Raw genomic sequence first — 17798 nt, forward strand, 5'->3', positions numbered from 1 at the left:
TCGTCACTGAATGACATCCAGTAAATTTCTAGCGGGGACCAATCAGAGGGCTGCTGAATAATTTGAATAATTTATCAAGGCCCACGGACGCGGTTCTTTCTCTTGTAAAGTAGCCAATTACCACCGAGCCGGTGGCACACGATGTGCGAAAACATGTATTTCACACCCATTGTACGTCGACATAAAGCGCTTATACATTACAAACACAATTTTCGTAGGACTGCCATTACTTTAGTTTGCAGCATGTGTATTGAGAACGAGTATCTTCATAAAACTAACAGTAGATGTTTTAAGGAATTCACAGAAATGACAATGATAGATTTTTTTTCGTTTATCTAAGAGATGTACATACAGCAAAAAGAAAACAGCGTGGCAAGCCCCTCTTAATACAAATATACTAATACACAGAATACATATTTGTGCTGTGACATTTTACGAAGAATGTTTGTCTCGAAAATCATGAAAATAATGCATTATAGAAATAAGGTTTCTTATTCAATGCTGTACTCTTATAGATGTCATATTTTGCTGAAATAGATAATGTAACGCATATACATTATACAGCACAAAATAAAGAGTAACAGTAATGTAGTCGTCTTTGGCCGGGTATGGCAAGTTATAGTACGTACATGTATCGGTTCAATGTTTAACGGGTAAGTTGACAGCAACAAGCAAGATGCATAGGTTCTATTACTTTTGTAGCTCACTTGCGTCTAGATTTGGGACGAACCCATGTTACTTTTTCGCCGCAGTTTTTCATGTAGTGGTTACTTCGACAGCCTTTCCGCTGACGCAAACATACTAGTTTGAGGTTCCACAGTTCTTACAACGTGAGCGCTTGAAGTGGTGTTTTCCAAGTTTGTTGGTCTGGTGATGTTGTCTTTGTTGGCTTGTTGTCTGTCATTTCCCTCCATTTTTATGTTTGGCGGCCCATCTTCGATGGGTTGGGTTTGGTTCACAAATCTCGCCTTCCCGTACGTAGTGGTCGCTCCATTAGCGCTAGTGCAGCCACATTTGAATGTGTAAAACTTAATGTCTACAGTCCCGTTTTGATTCGTTCATCAAAGTAGATTTTACTGAGGTATGACTTTACTAACTGATTGTGGAAGTACTAGTACTTAGTACTGATGTAAACAAGAAACAATATACGCGCTCTGGTTGAGTTCATGGCATTTACATGAAACAAGGTGCTAATTAAATATATAATAGCCGCTAGTCGGTGACGCGTCAGCAGCCCTCTGATTGGTCCCCGCTAGAAATCTACTGGATGTCATATAGTGTACACGGGGGGGGGGGGTTTATAGGCGCTACCAACTGACGGATCTAGACCTTTTAGCGGCTTCGGTAGGAGCGTCGGGTTATGAGCTGGTGCCCGGGTTTGGCGTGGGTTCGAACCCCGGCCCGGGGCCAGGAGTGTCTTTCTTTCTACTCTCCTATTTCCTAATTTCCTACCAGCATACAACGCCGCCTACGTCATTGGACGTGATAAATTGGATCAACCAAAGATTGTTTGTTTATTTATTTTTGTTTGTTTTGACACCGTACACAGATCTCGCAGGAGAGTTAGAGGTTCTACAGGCCATATATGGGGAAGACGTACAGAGCCTGGGGGGAGGAGCTCATACCGAGGTTTTAATGACCCTCGGACAGGAGGGTATCGGACTGCAGTTCCTGTTATCAGGTTCGTACTACTGGTAAATAATATCGATATGACCTGTATTTTTAATTTTACAAAATTAATTACTAGCCCTTAATTGTAAGAAATAGACCCCTACTCTTGTCGTTAAAAGTTTCGATCAAAATTCTATCACACTGAGCGCCTCAAGTCATTTTAAATAATGCTGAGGTTACATTTTCCAAACCGGGGTCCGGCCGGGCTGTTTGTATGAACGAAAAATTGCACCGTGAAAATTGACAATACATATCAGGAATGTACAGAAATAGTACCCATGATTATTATCAAAAACCTTTCTGTCTTTCATATCGTACTTTTCGCACGGTTTTGAAATGTGACCTCAGCACAAGAAGCGTATTTTTATAATGGCATGGACTTTGTCCATGACCGTAATGTGGCATAATAGACTTTGAAATCGTGGCAAAATGGCATGTGCGGTTGAAACTGTACTTCAACGCTTCAAACGTCATCCCGACCGTGTGCAAAACAACTTGAAAATAGCTCAGAATTGCAAATTCTTGCCCGAAGGCTACAAAACAGACATCAACATACATGAGGAATTGTATGTCATATTTCATACACAGTAGGTCGTACAAAATGCACCACCAAAATTAAAATCTATACATTAAAGCTCCTTCTTAGCTTAATAAACTGTTGCCAAATTCCTCATACTGGTGTTGTAAAAGATTGGATGATAAAAATATTCCTTGCATCGGCCGGGAATCGAACCCGGGCCTCCCGCGTGGCAGGCGAGAATTCTACCACTGAACCACCGATGCTTGTGTCTATCGTGCTGACAACAGCTGGTTAGATTCGCGAAAAGCAACGCTTAACGTTAAACAGATGTTGTCTCACACGGATGTGAGATTACATCTGCTAGGTCTGAAGTTTCGGCGCGAAATGCAAAAGAATGATTGATTCATGATTCGTCGTAAGCTTGATTCGTTTTCTTTGGCGATAACTTGAAATGTGTGTAAAATTTTAACAATGTGTCATGAAAATACTAGTAACGTTTGGTTTGCTTCTAATGATTGTGAAATGAAACCAGAGACTACAAAAGATACAAAGATACAAATTTTGAACCGACGCAATATTACCTTTGGAACAAGTATTAAAAGACCAAAGTCATTTTATTTATTATTATAATTTGAACACTGTCATTTTGAACACGGTGACACGGAGAAAAATAAGTTTTCGCACATTTAATTCTTAATTTTATTTACATAAATGAGGAAACTAAACTAAAATCACATACAGTAGCTTTGTAAGCACGCGCGCGAGGTCCGGTCCGATATTTACTTTAGATGACTTCTGAAACCTTATCTCTGTCAACATCTAACTACAAATATTATGTATTATGCTAGACTATAATAATGAACAGGGTACCCCATGATAACGTGATACCATGGAGGTAAAAAAGAGACCTTCAAAAAAAAAAACTCGATAACATATTTCATTCTACAAGTTACTAGAATGGTTGTGATGCAAGTATACATTGCAATTACCTGTATAAGGGAAAGTGTACATTGCATACTCTTATGGAATATTTCTGACAGGACGATACCCGGAGGAACCCCCTACCATCCACGTGTCCAGTTCTGAAGCATGCGACGTGGCAGATTCTGCAGTACTGGGGGCGCATCTAGAGGGCGTTGCTAAGGCGTCTGTCGGTAAGAGTAGATCATGAACTTCAGAATAGAAATTACTTAAAACAGTCGCAAAAGTGCCACATTATATTTAGATATGAGTATTTTGTACCATGTATGTGTAAATAATACTGAAAATATGTATATAGACTTAAAATAAATGATGAAACCGCTAAATATAAGTTTGGTATGAACAGGATCTTTGACTGACCCTTACCCTCATGACTTCAATGAAAAGCGGCCGATTTGAGCTTAAGAATGGTTCAAAGTAATCGAATCGTTGGAAATCGTATAACTTATAATAGTCTTCAAGCTTTTAAATTGTACGATGTCGACAATTCAGTCATTTAGGCTGTCACAGACTTTTAAAATGTGCATGTGAAGAATAATAAAAGTAATAATCATCATCATATTTCCAGGAGAGCCCATGCTTCATACTCTCATCACGGAGGCCAAGGATTTTGTAGCCTCCCGTGTCAAGGACGTTCCAAGGTCATGTTCGACGAAGACGTCGGCCCAAGACGACAGCAAACCCGTCTGCAAGTTTTTCCTCGAAGGAAAATGTAGATTCGGGGACAACTGCTTCAACCGCCATCCTCAGGAGAATGCTGTGCCGACGGCGGCAAAGCGCGTTTCACTTTCAGGTAGCCGCACAGTTTTCACCCTATAGTTAAGGTCCCCAAGGTAAAATATTTCGACAGGTTAAAAATGGAGGTACTAGTATTGTTTTTGGAGTGTCTGTGTGTCTGTGTGTTTCCGCACGTTTGTAGTCAGCATAACTTTAATATGAAAGATTGCGTTTGTGAAACACGAATTTAAGGCACAAACTACTTTAAGATACAAACTATAAATTGCTGAAGAACAAAAAATTCTGTTGGCGTATCGGCGTATGGCGCTCTGTGGAGGTTAATTTAACTGCAGCCGACCAACACGAAAGCCAACTTCGTATACTAGGAGTATTCATATTTATGATCATTTATAAATACGGCGTATTTATATCAGAACTGGAAACCGTTAAACCCCAAATCAATTAGTCTGAAGGTCCTAATACCACACGGCACAATCGCTCAACACATGAGACTTTATTTCTACCCATACCCATGCCAGTCTTTGTGGATTTTGTCCGCAGTAGTTTGTATAGTAAACCGCCCATTGTATTCTGCTACCTTCAGAGACCAAAGCAGAGAACAGGGAGAGTCTCGTGGAATCTCGCGAGAGCGAGAGGAAAGGGGGGAAGAAGCCGCCAATGAGGACGGCCCTTGACGTCATCAACCGCATCCAATGGGATGACGACCTTCCCAGCAGGAACTTTGTGATTGGCTACTTGGACAGGTTCACAGGTGAGATGTACAACCACATCAACATTAAGAACATAGAAAAATCCTGACAATCGGTTGGAACCGATTTCACAAGAATTTCAAGGGGGCCCGCATGCCCTTTTCCTCAGTGTAATCGGCCGTTTTAGACAGAGCGCTCTAATTCAACCTAGAGCGTACTTGGCGCATTTTGCGTAAAGCGTGATTCGCGTATTAATTCTACATAATGCGTTATAACCACTTGGAATTTATCGTAAACGTAAAGCGTAATCGCTACTGTAGCGTTATGCGGGGCCACTCCATACAGGCCCTCTTTCTTCAAGATACTAGTAATCGGGTGTTAGGGTAAGATGCCAAGTCATAAAAAACGAAAAAAAGTTAATAACAAAAATTATCATGAGTACTTAAGCTGTAAATCTCAAAAATAAAAACCTTGCATCGGCCGGGAATCGAACCCGGGCCTCCCGCGTGGCAGGCGAGAATTCTACCACTGAACCACCGATGCTTGTGTGATAACGGATAAAAGCATTTGATTGAACTTTGCCAGATCACAAAACAAGTGACATGTTTCCTTGAACGGAAAAGGATGAAACGACATAACATAACCCTGATAGCTAAATTACAGCATATAGCAAGCAAATATAATACTAGTCTTTATACAAAGTTTATTGCAGATGCAAGAACATGATCGAGCATGCTAAGCAGAACTTGGTAGATTGTAACTAGACATCCGTATCCGTATGCGTAGTCAAGTATTGGTTAAGACTGAGACAACTAGACGCTAATACACATCACCTACAAGTTGACGCTCTACTATTAAAAAATGTTATAAGCTGCCGATTCGAGTGTTCTGTTCTGACGCGCCGTTGTTTGATGCAGGAGTTCAGGAGAGGCCGTTTGACGAGTTCACGTGGGGCGAGCTGAGTGACGCCGAGCTGGACGACCTGGCCATCCCACAGCACCGCATCCAGTACTTCAAGTACCACGATCAGAAGGTGCGTGGGGTTTCTTTAGGTCAATAGGACAGCAAACATCCAGCGAGTCTCTGTAGCTAGCCTCTGCCAGGCTTCAGAGGCGGCTGGCCAAATAGATAACATGCCAGAGGAGTTAGTCCGCAAAAGGAGTACAGTCAGAGTGGCAAGGTGTGCTCTTTTGTTTGCGTTGAAAAGTTGTTAGGAGGCGTCGCAAGTCTTGTTTATATACACATTTGTAGATGATAATCGTACATGTTACCAGGGCGGTGCCAAACTAGCTACTTATATAAAAGGGAAGAGGACAGTCGAGTGGCATCCTGCAACGATGGATGTGATGATAACCTTTTTTTTTTTACATTTTCAGGTGTGGGACAAAAACGAGCGACTGGACAACGTGTTCGGATCCACCGGAAGTTACGTCACCATCCACGACGTGATGCAAAGATACAAAAAGGAGGACGAAACAGTCCAAGAAAAGGAAGAAGGAGAAGGCACACAGGATGTAGCGGATCCGGAAGAACCATCAGAAGACGAAGAAAGTAGCTCAGACGAAGACGGCGATATGGCAACGAACAAGACCAGACCAAGAAAGTCATCAAAACCAACTTCCTCGAACAAACCGAACTACTTCGTAGCCGTCCGTATAACCGATCCTGACATACTTAGGGTCGCGAGGGACTTTCAGAAATGTATTTTCGAGCGTTCGCCTGTCCTGGACGCTGCTTTGGCGCCGGTTGAAAAACTCCACGTCACGCTGTGCGTGCTGCGGATCGACGACCAGACTCAGCTAGATGCTGCTAGGAGAGTTTTGCGAGACCTGAAGCGGGAATCAGCCCGTTTGCTACCACCTTCTCTCGTCCTAAACTTCCGCGGGGTCGAAACTTTCCACAACCGTGTGGTGTACGCCGCTCCGGAGGACAACGCGAACTTTCGCGCGCTGGCTGGCCGCGTGACGTCACTGCTGGGTGACGCTGGGCTGAATATGGCGGGAAACCGTGACGAGTACATCCCACATCTCACCTTACTGAAGCTCTCAAAGTCGATGTGTAAAGAAATGGCGTCTTGTGGCGCTCTGAGCGCAGAAGGAGTGGACCCGACGCTGTACGACAGGTTTGTAGACCGGCAGTTCGGCGCGCAAGCTGTGGACGAGCTTCACCTGTGCTCTATGGGCTCCACAAGGCACGATGGTTTCTACCAGTGTGAAGCGAGCGTCGGGCTTTTTGACGAACATTAGGTGATCTCTAAGGCCTCAGCAAGTAAATTTTATGGATGACATCCTTCGCAGACTCCAAATCTAATGCGAGCGGGCGAAAAAAAAATAAGGCCGAAAAAACAAGGTTCATACGTACATGTCATTTTGACTCAATCAATCATGTACAAATGAAACGGGGGTTAGACGTACTTACATCAAACGCAAGTCTTTTTTGGAGCAAGATTTTTTGCAGATTTATTCATCTGTGTAAATTAAAATGGAAACATATTTTCCGACTGTGATTTTGATAAAACCTATTTTACAGCTATCATTATTTCTGATATTGACGTTCAAATAAAACTTTGTGAAAATAGAGAAGTGGCGTGGCCACAGTGTGTGAAATGTACTTTTTCTTTAGTTTGTTAGGAGCCCCGTAGAAAACAGGGCGGTGAAAAATTGAGCTATAGACTCATTGATTGTTACCCTCCACGGAAATCTTTAGTAAAAGGCGAAAGATTTGTACGTATGTACTGTAGGGAAACCAGAGTAAAGAAAATTGGTCACAATTTTCCACCCAGTCAAACAGTAACAATATCTAGACATGGCGGACTTGCAAGCACAAAATTGCATTCCTAAGAGCAACAGTAACATGTATGCACCAACATTATCTCAGTTGGCACAAGCATAATTTCTTCGACTTTCACAAGTATTTTGTATTGCTGTCTGATCTATGTTAAGGATTCTGACATTCATAAACCTCTACGAAATAGTAGTAGTACTTGGACTTGTACTTGTACTTGTTCCTGTTTGAGGCTGCTGGGAAATATGATAATGAGCTGCTCATGAATATGCATAAGTCACAACAATGGCAATGTCAATACTAGTTTATTTAATACCAGGCATTGTCTGACAAAATACACGTACTTGCTTGTCTATGATACTTGAAATGTCGAAGAAGGTTAGATATCCAGGTAATAACATACACATGCACGTGAAAACAGTAGTTTAAACTCAATCAACTGGACAGATTTTGAAAATTGTTGAACATTCCACCAAGTAGCATCTGCTACTTTTTGTCAGTGACTGATGGAATCTGTAGTGAAACAAGGGTAACTTAGGAGCAATGTGGGAAATTGAAAGAGAAAGAAGATGACAACTGACACCTTCCTAAATACAAAAAAAAACTTTATTTGTTCACTGTCTAGTTTAAAGTACATGTGCTAAACTACAGTAATACTTGTCTAGCATACACTAATAATGCTATGTACAACATTTCTCAATTCACACTATCTCAAAATCTTTTACTTTCATATCTATTTCGTTGTAATTTTTTTCTACCAGAATCTGAAGTGCCCGTAGGCTTTGTTGGCATCAGCTAGTTTGTGTAGATCATATTTCCTCTTGACTACCTTGCCCTGAAACAAGAAAGAAACATGTTAGGATCAAATACATCGATGAAGGTTAGACATCCAGGTAATGAGATACACAAGAAAACAGCTACTCAAGCAACCATATAGATTTTGTCTAACTGTCAGATGTTTCAAGTAGCAGCCACTGTTTTTTAACAAGAGAGCAAGCAATGTCAAAATAGGACATGCTGTAAAATACTAATTGGCATTATGAAGCACTATATTTTCCAAAAATAGAAATAACAATCTGTAAACATATCTTGAAAGTTACTAGTAATCTGTATTGGTTGACATCGTTATGCAGTGAATTTAAACTGCAATTTCCAACAAAAAGAATTGGACTTACCCAAAATTAAACAGTTACAAGATAAAAGCAGTGTCTAATACTTTAGTAAGCACACTCACCTGTTCTTGGTAGGCCTCTAATAGGTTAGAGGCCAGTTTCTTGGCAAAACTCTGATTGTCCCAGTCCCGGTTTTCTCTGGTCTCTGCAATCATCCAGTTCATGGCCAAAAACCGTCTTCTGTTGTCTGTCAGAGGGGTGGGGACCTAGGGACACAAGGTGGTAACTTAAAAGATTCTTGAGGTTAGGGTTATAGATTTCGAATCTAGAGGTTCTGGGTTCGAGTCTCTATATAGAGAGGCCCCTATGTTATACCTTTGGAAAAGACACTTCACACCTTTTGCCTTGGTATAAGGTATCCCTTTTATTGTAAGATTTCTACATTTTACCTTAGATTATAAGGCCTAGGAAGAAATTATGCCAGATGTGTCAGATCAAGGTTGATCAGCTCAAAAATTTATGTCCCTTGCAGTGGACAACCCAAAAAAAAGACTAGGGTCTGCAGTTTTTTCTAGGGTTGGTCAAGAAACAGGAAAAACATTTTTTTCCTAGGCCTAATTTACTTCTTTGTTTTGAATAACATCTGTACACTTTGTAGGTCACCCATTGCCAATAAACAGATCAGAAATGAGTTGCTCCCTGACCTGGTAAGTCTTGCCTCCCCGTTTCACACTCTTGACCCCGACCACAGGTGTGCAGTTCTCGATGGCGGTGTGGAAGATCCTGACGGGGTTACAGTCAATGTAAGGCTTTTCCTCCGCTGGAGCCTCATGGTACTTCTTAATCTGGTGCCTCTTCACGTGCTCAAATGCCTTCAAGAAACGCAGTTAATACATGCACTTCAAGACAAGATGTTTGCAAACACAAGTTTGGGACTTGTAGCACAGTAAACTTGGAGGTCTTAATGCCTTCAAAAGCCTTTAAAAAAGTCAAGAAATGCATGGATTTCAATTCATGACTAAAAAATAAAACGCAAGCTCACCTTTTCTACAATGGACCTAGCCAGAGCTCTGTCTCCCTTTTTCATGACATAACTGGTGAACTTCCTGTAAAAATAAAGCCACAAGTCAATAGTATCTTAGAAAGAAATCTCCTTCAATCAAACATCCAACAATAAGCAATAAGTATCTTTTTTTGTACCCACAGTACCTTCTGCCATGGTGCTAAGGCTATGGCACAAAGGAAGTAACTCGCGTGACTTCTGGTTTAATAGTTGTTGCCTGGTTACCAAACCTATTATAGTTCCCGAGTCCTCCATCTCCAGAGATATAATAGGTTTTTTAACCAGGCTAGGGTAGTTGTGGGTGGTTCTTTCAGTGGTAGTTGTCACATTGGTAATGTTTGTAGGTGTGCTAAGGCTAAAGGCAGTAACTCACGTGACTTCAGGATAGTTGAAGACAGAAGTAGACTGTGTACTGAGCGCTGACTTGACAGGACGTGTGTGAGCCAGTTCGTCTATCTCCTCAGGTTTCCTGTAATACTCCTTATCCACCACCGGCTCCTGGTAGGTCTCGTGCCACACAACTGTACGCACCTGGTCCAGACTAATGGCAAAAAAATCTGTCATTAGATCTAATGTGTGTGCATGTTTATCATTGTGCTAAGGCTATGGCACTAAGGCAGTGATTCGTGACTTGTGCCACACTACTGTACGCACCTGATCCCTGACTGAACACAAGCACAATCCGGCATAATTTACTGTGTGTGCGAGTTTGTCAGTGGAGTATGAAACATGAGATGATGAAATGAGTTTCTCATCCATCTGTCTATCTCTAGAATCTCATAGACAGCAGATGTAGGTCATCATCATAAACATATAGTTGGTGTGTTATGCATTTTTATGCCAGCTTGACCACACAAATTATGAACAAAGAGCTATCATACCAGCTATATTAATATGCAGACAGACACAAATAACGTTTCACATTTTTCAATAATGTCGTAGGGACAAATTATATATATCAAAAATTTTGTGGAGGGGGGCGGTGGTTTCAACCAGTTTGTTACGGCTTTGTTCTAATAACGTCAACTCAGTGAGCTTCTAAAACCAACCATTGTGAAGAAAGATTAGAACAAAAGCTTAGTAAAGTGTAACACCTACCCTGGCGCCCATTTTGGAGCCGTTATTCTATAAAATTGAGAAATCGCCGATTTTCCGCACATGGACAGCGCCATGTTGGATGGCCTTAGTGAGCATGCGTACATATCCCACAATCCCCCTCTTCCAAGATGGCGGCGCCCAGTAGAAAAACAACGACGTTTTCCGTGTTTTTAGGTTTTATGGTCGTCTAAAAGCTTCTGCCATGTTTACGTTCGAAGAAAATATGTTGCTATTGTCTTTAAGACTATGTAGTATACGAAAGATCAGTGTAAGTCGACAGTTTAGTAGTTTTATTTCAGAAAAAAGCCAAACTTCGTCCAGACCATCTCAGTGTTTAGCAGACGACGCCGTTGTTTATGTTCACGTAAGTGTGGTTTTGCCAGTTTATCGGTTAGGCAGGAAAATTAAGACGTGTGTGAAGCTCTGAGCTTAAAACATTGTCTGTTCAGTCTGAAGGTTGGCACTAAAAAGCCAGATAGTCAAATGACTAGCACATTTTGGTGGTTATAATTATATTTAGCAGACGACAAAATTTCAGTATCCCCTATTCACACAGTTTTGACCTCCCTAATATTGTGTCTTTTGTCTGCAGTGGCCTTACTGCAAAAGGAGATGTACCTACTGCAACTTCAACAAGTATATCAGGTAGGTTCGTCAGAGCTCTAGTTCTCTGTAGCTCTCTCTCTCAAAAATCACATGGAATTTCTTTTGGAAAGACTCATAACAACAAGCCTTGCAGGCTTCTTTTCTCCTCCTGCATGCTGTGTTTATTTCTTTGTCTTGCATTTGTTGATTAATGTTTTTATATACAAATAAATAAATTGTAAAAGAAAAATGAACATAAAAGAAACCTATGTTCTCCCCAGTGCTTTTGTGGACCATGCCAGGATGCGGAGGTGTTTGGTACAAGAAACAGCAACGCTGCTACAACAGAGCGGAGTTCAACGGGTTAACTCTGTATTCTTCGGGGGAGGTAAGGGAAAAATAATTGGAAAAAGTTAAACCCTCTCCCAGCTGCCTAACTCAGTGCTCCTTACGTTACATTGCACATATTGTGCCAATATTGTGCCTAAAGATTCCCTTATTAGAAATAAGAAGGTTGATAAACACAGGGAATGGTGCAGTAAAGTAACATCTTAGAATTTGTTCTTCGTTCCCTAGAACTATTGTAGTGTAGAACATAACTTACTGCAACCAAGTACAGTATAGGCATCATCACTAGGCAGCTTAAAAAAATATTGGCCTCATTTTTTTTCTGTAAGGCTCAAACTTTGTTTGGAAGTTGGACAGGACATGTCATGAGTGCTTCCTCTTTCTTTGCATGTTTTTCTACTGTTTATTTGTTGGCCAAGATTGTAATTTGTTATTTTTTCTTGTTGTAGGAACTCCGAGCCTGGCTTTACCACAGACCCTAGCAGCAGTCCTGGATGTGATATCCCAGCATGCACTGCTGCCAGTGGATGCAGAAGTTACGCTGGAGGCCAATCCCAGTTCTACTGAAACTAACAAACTCCGGTGGGAGACCTGAACACTTCTTTGCCTGAACAAAAAAAATTATAGATTATTCAATAAAGCCTCAGACATAGATATTTGAATAATCTCTGATCCTAGACATCAGATCTAGTTCTTTAAAAGATCATAGACTTTTGAAATAACCCGGACCTAAGACCTTTAAAAGATATCAGAGTTTAAAAAAATCTCAAAAAGATCAAAGAGTCAAAAGATCCTTGACCCCAGATCTATCGGTAGAACTTTAAAAGGAGATCCCTGTCTTTGAAAAGATTCCTCAAGCGTCTCAGATATTCAAAAGATCCTAGACCTGAGACCCAGTCCTTCGTCATATATGGCTTACTCGCGAAGAATTAAGGAACTGTTTCAGTTGATGTATATTCTTATTGTTCCTTAATAGGGAATTTAAGGCAGCTGGAATCAACAGATTGTCACTTGGTATCCAGGTAAGTTAACACTCAATTTATGAAGTGCATTTGTTTTTTTCCCTCATACTAGCTGCAGAAAATGCAGACTATAACATACATTTTACTCCTATCCACAGACTTTCAGCCCCCCAGACCTGCAGGTACTTGGGAGGGACCACAGTGTGGAGGACTCTTTAAGGTTAGGCTGTCTTCTGATTTGTTTTTTGATAAGGTCAGGGGTAACTCATTTAGATATCACTTTAGAGACTCATATATACAAGTCATATATTATCAGATCTTGAGACTCATTCTCATTTGCCGATGGAATATAGTAGATTGTTTATTAATAGTTTAGGCCAAGTGAAGGTTAACATACTAGTAATGCATTTGCTTTGCAAATGTTACCTTTTTAGTTTATTTGTCTAATGCTGTAGTGTTGTATGTTGACAGGGCCATACAGGAGGGAAGAACCCTGTTCCCAGGCAGAGTGTCGATAGACCTAATCTTTGGCAGACCTGGTCAGACGGTCGAGGCTTGGCAGAGAGAACTGCAGCAGGTGGGCTTTTGGTTTCTTTCTCTCTCTCTCTCTCTCTCTCTTCTGTTGTTGTTACTAAGGTTACAAGAGTTTTCTACATGCTGAAACTGGATTACATTTTTAAAATGTCAGATTGATATGAGTCAGCAAAGTACAAATATGCCCTATGTGGCTGAGACTGTCACTGTCCTACAGGATCGATGTTAAGCTATGGCCTATTGTGCCTGTCAAAAAGAGCTAGGAAAATTTCCCTGGTGCAATGAACCTGTAAATACTGTACATAGTACCAGGTCTTCTTTGTCATGACCAGTGGAAGATTAGCTCTTGGGAAATTGAGCTAAACCTGGATTGAGATCACTTTTCTTTCCTCTGTTGTGTCCTGCAGGCCCTGTCAGTGTGTGATGACCACATCTCCCTGTATCAGCTCACCCTGGAGAGGGGAACAGCCCTGTACAGGCAGGTGCAGAACAAGCAACAGGTGGGCTCAGTATTCGGTGATGACACCACACAAGTTCCTGCAAGTTTTCTTCCTGGGTTGATATCATCATCATCATCATCTGGTTGTGAGCATCTCAAGGATGTTTTGGAGGCAAAAATCAAAACCTTGACACAATGTTGACCAATTATCATAAGTGCATACATGTATTTGGATCAACAAATCATTATTGTACTACAATGTACAAATGGAGGTGAAATCAAAACCTTAACAACCTCACCACTATCTTTTGATCAACAAATAACTATTGTACCCAAAATGTACTTTGTTCCAAGGCTTGCATGGTCTTTTATTGAGAGGTTGGCTTCCCTACTAGTACCTGATTCTACTACTAGGGAGTGATAGGGCTGAATAGGCTGCTATAAGGAGCTGACTCAGGTGGAATCAAGAGGTTATTTTATCCACAGTATGGAATGAATCATTGAATGCCTTTCTCCTGTTCCCAGACTGTCCCAGACCCAGACACCATGGCAGACCTGTATGCCTGTGCTAGGGAGACGCTGCACAGCGCTGGTTTTCAGCAGTATGAGGTCTCCAACTTTGCCAGAAATGTGAGTTTTGTGTAAGATTTAAGTTTGATAAATGCACACACACTTCATGAGTGAAGTACAGGGAAAATTCCTGTCTTGGAGTTTGTGTGTGTTGCAGTTCCAATGAAGAAGAAAATATGCTCATATCTGATTTTCAAGTATATAGTTAGTGTCATGCCTTAATGCTGTGTACTAGTATCTTATGCATAATGACCATAATGTGTACTTGCAGGGAGCTGAGAGCAGCCATAACCAGTCCTACTGGAGAGGGAAACAGTACATAGGAGTGGGGCCAGGTAAGGGATGAACATGGATTGGTTACAGGGATAACCATTCTTTGCCAGAACACAATGTTTGTGTGTGTGCCTTTGATGTATGTGTGTAGGTTTGTGTGCATGTATGTCTGTGTGCATCATTTTGTGTTTGTATGTGTGAGTCTGTATTCATGTGTATGCATGCACATCTCTGTATATGTACATGTCTTTGTGTCAGTGTGTGTGTGTGTCTATGAATGTATACAGGAGTGACTCAATATCACAAACTTAAAGGAAATCCTCCCCTATCCACACCCTTCCCTCCATGGTACCCAGTTGTTTCAGCATCCCTGAAAGGAGAAAGCAAAGTTAACTATCCCTGTTTTCCAGGTGCCCACAGCAGGTTTGCGTCCCGAGGTTCAGGCCAGATCATCAGAGAGGTGAGAATCCAGACCCTGGAGCCGGGGCAGTGGATGGGAGCGGTGGAGAGACGGGGGCATGGCACAGCCAAGAGGACGGCTCTGTCACAACTTGATATGTAGGTGGAACAAGACTGTCTTGTAATCTGCAAGGATTCACCTCATTTTCAGTGTTTTTGCAACATTGGCAATCTTTTCTTTGTTCTACTGCTAGGAGGCAAACTGTGAAAAATGCAATACTAGAAAATAGTTATTACCAAAATGTTGAAAAAACAGGCTCAAAGGATGAGCTGGATCCTTTTATCTACTTGCATGTGGATATCATTATGAAAATGGTGGAAGTAGGGGGCTTGTTGCAAAGTTTCCAACTAGCTGGTCGCCACATCTAGTGGTCTTGAATTTGAATTGTAACGTCACCTAGTGTGTTGTGCCACTAAGTGTTGTGCCACTAAGTGTTGTGCCAATGGCACTTTAAACAAATTTCCTCACACAAGCCCCTATGTTTTTTCCTGCAGGTTGGAAGAAACCCTGATGTTGGGACTGAGAACCACAGAGGGTCTGACCAATGAGGTGAGTGCTGGATGAAGATTACACTACAGCCAAAACTAATTACATGTAATAAAATAGATCACACTACTGTAACAGCCTCTTCAAAGAGTAGAAACTGGCTAAATGGACCTGACAAATCTGCCAAGCAGATTTTTTAGTGGCAAAATGATCACAATCTAGTTGGAAAGACACTAACAAGACAGTATTCTACAGCGGCCTATTTGAGTGTCTTGTTGGCTGGTTACGACTTTGCCACTGAAAGATCTACTTGGAGATGATGAATTGCATTTTGTATTTGCAGAGATGGCAGCAGTTATCAGGGGGAAGTTCACTTCAGGACATCTTCGGGACTTCTGAGGCTGTGCAGGAATTCGTAAAGGCTGGTCTGCTGGAGCTTTCTCACAGGTACACTACACGTATTCAAAATTGTGGTATGCGTGTTCAAAGGATGGAAGTAAATGATGTAAGTGGTATAATTTTCAGTTTCCTGCTATATTCATGTTTGAAGTCAGTGAGTGAAATTTTTGGATGTCTTGTTTTGTCCAGTGTTCTGAGGGCGACACATGCAGGCCTGGCTGTGTTGGACAGCATCATTCCTGATCTACTTCTGACAACTCAGGACTTCTCCAGTAGTCTCCAACGGACTGAAGCCAGGGCTGACATAGAAACTGGTTAACCATAATTTTGTAAGGCAACTCCAGTGTATTAGTCTAAGTGTTTAATAAAATTCATTATTTGTTTCTAGAATTATCTTTAATCAAATTGCCAGAACTTCCGAGAACTCTCTCGAAGCAGAGGTTGGGGTTTTGGTTAACTTTTGGTGGTTTGCAGGCTTTTTGATCGGGCTTTCTTTTTTGTGCTGGTACCTTTTTTACGCCAACTAAGAGACACCAGTGCAAAAAAGGAAGCCCAATAAAAAAGCTTACAAACAAACCAAAAAGTAAGCCAAAACCCAAACCTCTGCTTGGAGAGAAGAATCTGAGTCCACTAACAAAGCTGAGACTGTTGTTTAACATGGTTTATTTTTAATGGTTGGCATCAAGTTTTTTCTTCAGCATTCTTCTTCTTCTTGTCTCAATTGAGATCTGAGTCCTGTACATTGTAAAACAGCAACTGTAAAAGGCTGAGCTATAGTCACAACTCCTTTTTCCACGGCCCTGTATAGCTCCCAATAGGAGTTATCCCCAAACACACAAAAGCAACATAGTCAAGGGTAACGGTCAAGCATGCAGCAACGTATAATGTACAGTTATCATCATCAGTACTTTACAATTTCTACCACGTACAAAGATTTTCAATACGAAAGCAAGTCACAGGGAAGTTATTTACAGAGGAGGGGGGGAGCTTGCTGAAGGCAAGAGCAACTGGAAGTAGTGGTAGTCCCCACCAATGTTACTGTACTTCGTTCTGGGAGATATCACTTTGAAATAGTACAAATAACCACATAACTTTTAACATTTGCCTTACTTGCCTTGCGCCCTCCACTTCTAAATATAGCAAGAGATAAAGGGCTGACCTAGGCTTTAACCAGGTAACTTTAACCCCCCTTTTGCTGCATTTCAATGCTCTATAAAACTGGGTTTTGCTCACAAAAACCTTAGCAACTTTGGCTTACTGCTCAGTTTGTTGCTGTGTGAGATTTCATCCATTCTACCATTTGGTATGGCCAAAGTTACTTCATTCTGGGAGGTGTCAATTTGAAATAGTACGTTTTGTTGCATTTCAATGCTCTGTAAAACTGGGTTTTGCTCACCAAAAAACTGTCAACTTTTCAGTCTGTTGCTGTGTAGTATTTAATCCATTCTACCATTGGTATGGCACAGAGGGATTGTTCACTGTGCTTCTTTCTTGGGAGACTGTCACAAAGTTTGAAGACTTTTTACACATCTCTCTCATGGACTGTTCAGTTTTACAAAGCTTTGATGGGTCTGTTTTTGCCATCATGCCGTGTCTCTGCATTAAAAATCTTCTCCAATTCTGTGAGCTTATGAGTTAAAGCATGGACACAGATTGTTGATATCATTTTCCTCTCTTCAGTTTTCTAAATACAGCATATAGTTAAGCCTTTTCATCATAACAGCATGTAGAAAAGGTGTGCTTAAATTGAAGGTGTGTATCTCACCATTTATGAACATGCTCTGAAACTGACAGTGGCGTCTATGCATTGTAATACATTTTGTATACCCCAATGATTTCAAGAGCTAGAAGATCTAGCTTTACATGTAAAATACATGTATCTTAACATCACATGCTGTATCTTAGTTTAAGTATAGGTGGTGGGGGAGGGGGGCTACCAGTCCCCAGTTGCTCTTGGGTTCAAGAGAAGCTTCACATGGCCACAGTATGAGATGCTCTCTTTTACAACTGATTCTGCCAATAAGCCTCCACACAGGCTGGGTCATCGACCCCTTCTGACCCTTGCCCTCTGGTCACCTGCCAACCT

General features: G+C 41.3%; 3 protein-coding genes and 2 non-coding genes across 5 annotated transcripts in view; 2 read left to right on the plus strand and 3 right to left on the minus strand.

Annotated features, from left to right (window-relative positions):
• LOC109462795 overlaps positions 1 to 7147 on the plus strand; it is an 8741-nt gene extending 1594 nt beyond the window's left edge. Inside the window, exons 3-8 of the mRNA XM_019759406.1 lie at positions 1550 to 1681; positions 3232 to 3345; positions 3741 to 3965; positions 4494 to 4661; positions 5517 to 5632; positions 5976 to 7147. Of these exons, the coding sequence (XP_019614965.1) occupies positions 1550 to 1681; positions 3232 to 3345; positions 3741 to 3965; positions 4494 to 4661; positions 5517 to 5632; positions 5976 to 6845 (1625 nt within the window). The 3' untranslated portion in view covers positions 6846 to 7147. The remainder of the gene's footprint in view (positions 1 to 1549; positions 1682 to 3231; positions 3346 to 3740; positions 3966 to 4493; positions 4662 to 5516; positions 5633 to 5975) is intronic.
• Trnag-gcc lies at positions 2384 to 2454 on the minus strand. Its single transcript has one exon. It is a non-coding gene; the product is annotated as a tRNA-Gly (tRNA).
• On the minus strand, positions 5072 to 5142 carry Trnag-gcc. Its single transcript has one exon. It is a non-coding gene; the product is annotated as a tRNA-Gly (tRNA).
• An 830-nt stretch (positions 7148 to 7977) lies between the features above and the next one.
• LOC109462828 (28S ribosomal protein S7, mitochondrial-like) lies at positions 7978 to 10738 on the minus strand. Its single transcript, XM_019759461.1, has 6 exons — positions 10657 to 10738; positions 9932 to 10099; positions 9538 to 9601; positions 9200 to 9367; positions 8618 to 8761; positions 7978 to 8218 (listed from the first exon to the last, which is right to left on the minus strand). The coding sequence occupies exons 1-6, from the start codon at positions 10728 to 10730 to the stop codon at positions 8138 to 8140; spliced, it is 699 nt and encodes a 232-aa protein (XP_019615020.1). The 5' UTR covers positions 10731 to 10738; the 3' UTR covers positions 7978 to 8137.
• Positions 10739 to 10778: 40 nt separating this feature from the next.
• LOC109462874 (radical S-adenosyl methionine domain-containing protein 1, mitochondrial-like) lies at positions 10779 to 16067 on the plus strand. The gene is made up of 14 exons (XM_019759512.1): positions 10779 to 11020; positions 11249 to 11301; positions 11523 to 11629; positions 12039 to 12171; positions 12566 to 12611; positions 12710 to 12771; positions 13023 to 13128; positions 13493 to 13585; positions 14050 to 14154; positions 14366 to 14429; positions 14778 to 14925; positions 15322 to 15376; positions 15657 to 15760; positions 15902 to 16067. Exons 1-14 carry the CDS (start codon positions 10859 to 10861, stop codon positions 16029 to 16031), a joined length of 1368 nt encoding a protein of 455 aa, XP_019615071.1. The 5' UTR covers positions 10779 to 10858; the 3' UTR covers positions 16032 to 16067.
• The last annotated feature ends 1731 nt before the right edge of the window (positions 16068 to 17798 follow it).

This window comes from Branchiostoma belcheri, unplaced genomic scaffold (assembly GCF_001625305.1).
Source record: "Branchiostoma belcheri isolate BF01 breed outbred unplaced genomic scaffold, Haploidv18h27 scaffold12, whole genome shotgun sequence".
In the NCBI taxonomy this organism is placed as follows: Eukaryota; Metazoa; Chordata; class Leptocardii; order Amphioxiformes; family Branchiostomatidae; genus Branchiostoma; species Branchiostoma belcheri.

Bases quoted from the DNA above. Each gene is read 5' to 3' on its own strand.
- LOC109462828 (XM_019759461.1), bottom strand. From the start codon at position 10,730: ATGGCGCTGTCCATGTGCGGAAAATCGGCGATTTCTCAATTTTATAGA. The intron at 9,368-9,537 runs GTGAGCTTGCGT...CGTTTCTTGAAG, and splicing joins CTAGGTCCATTGTAGAAAAG to GCATTTGAGCACGTGAAGAG. The intron at 8,762-9,199 runs GTCAGGGAGCAA...TTGTGTCCCTAG, and splicing joins GGGGAGGCAAGACTTACCAG to GTCCCCACCCCTCTGACAGA.
- LOC109462874 (XM_019759512.1), top strand. From the start codon at position 10,859: ATGTTTACGTTCGAAGAAAATATGTTGCTATTGTCTTTAAGACTATGT. The intron at 14,430-14,777 runs GTAAGGGATGAA...CCTGTTTTCCAG, and splicing joins GTACATAGGAGTGGGGCCAG to GTGCCCACAGCAGGTTTGCG. The intron at 14,926-15,321 runs GTAGGTGGAACA...TTTTTCCTGCAG, and splicing joins GCTCTGTCACAACTTGATAT to GTTGGAAGAAACCCTGATGT.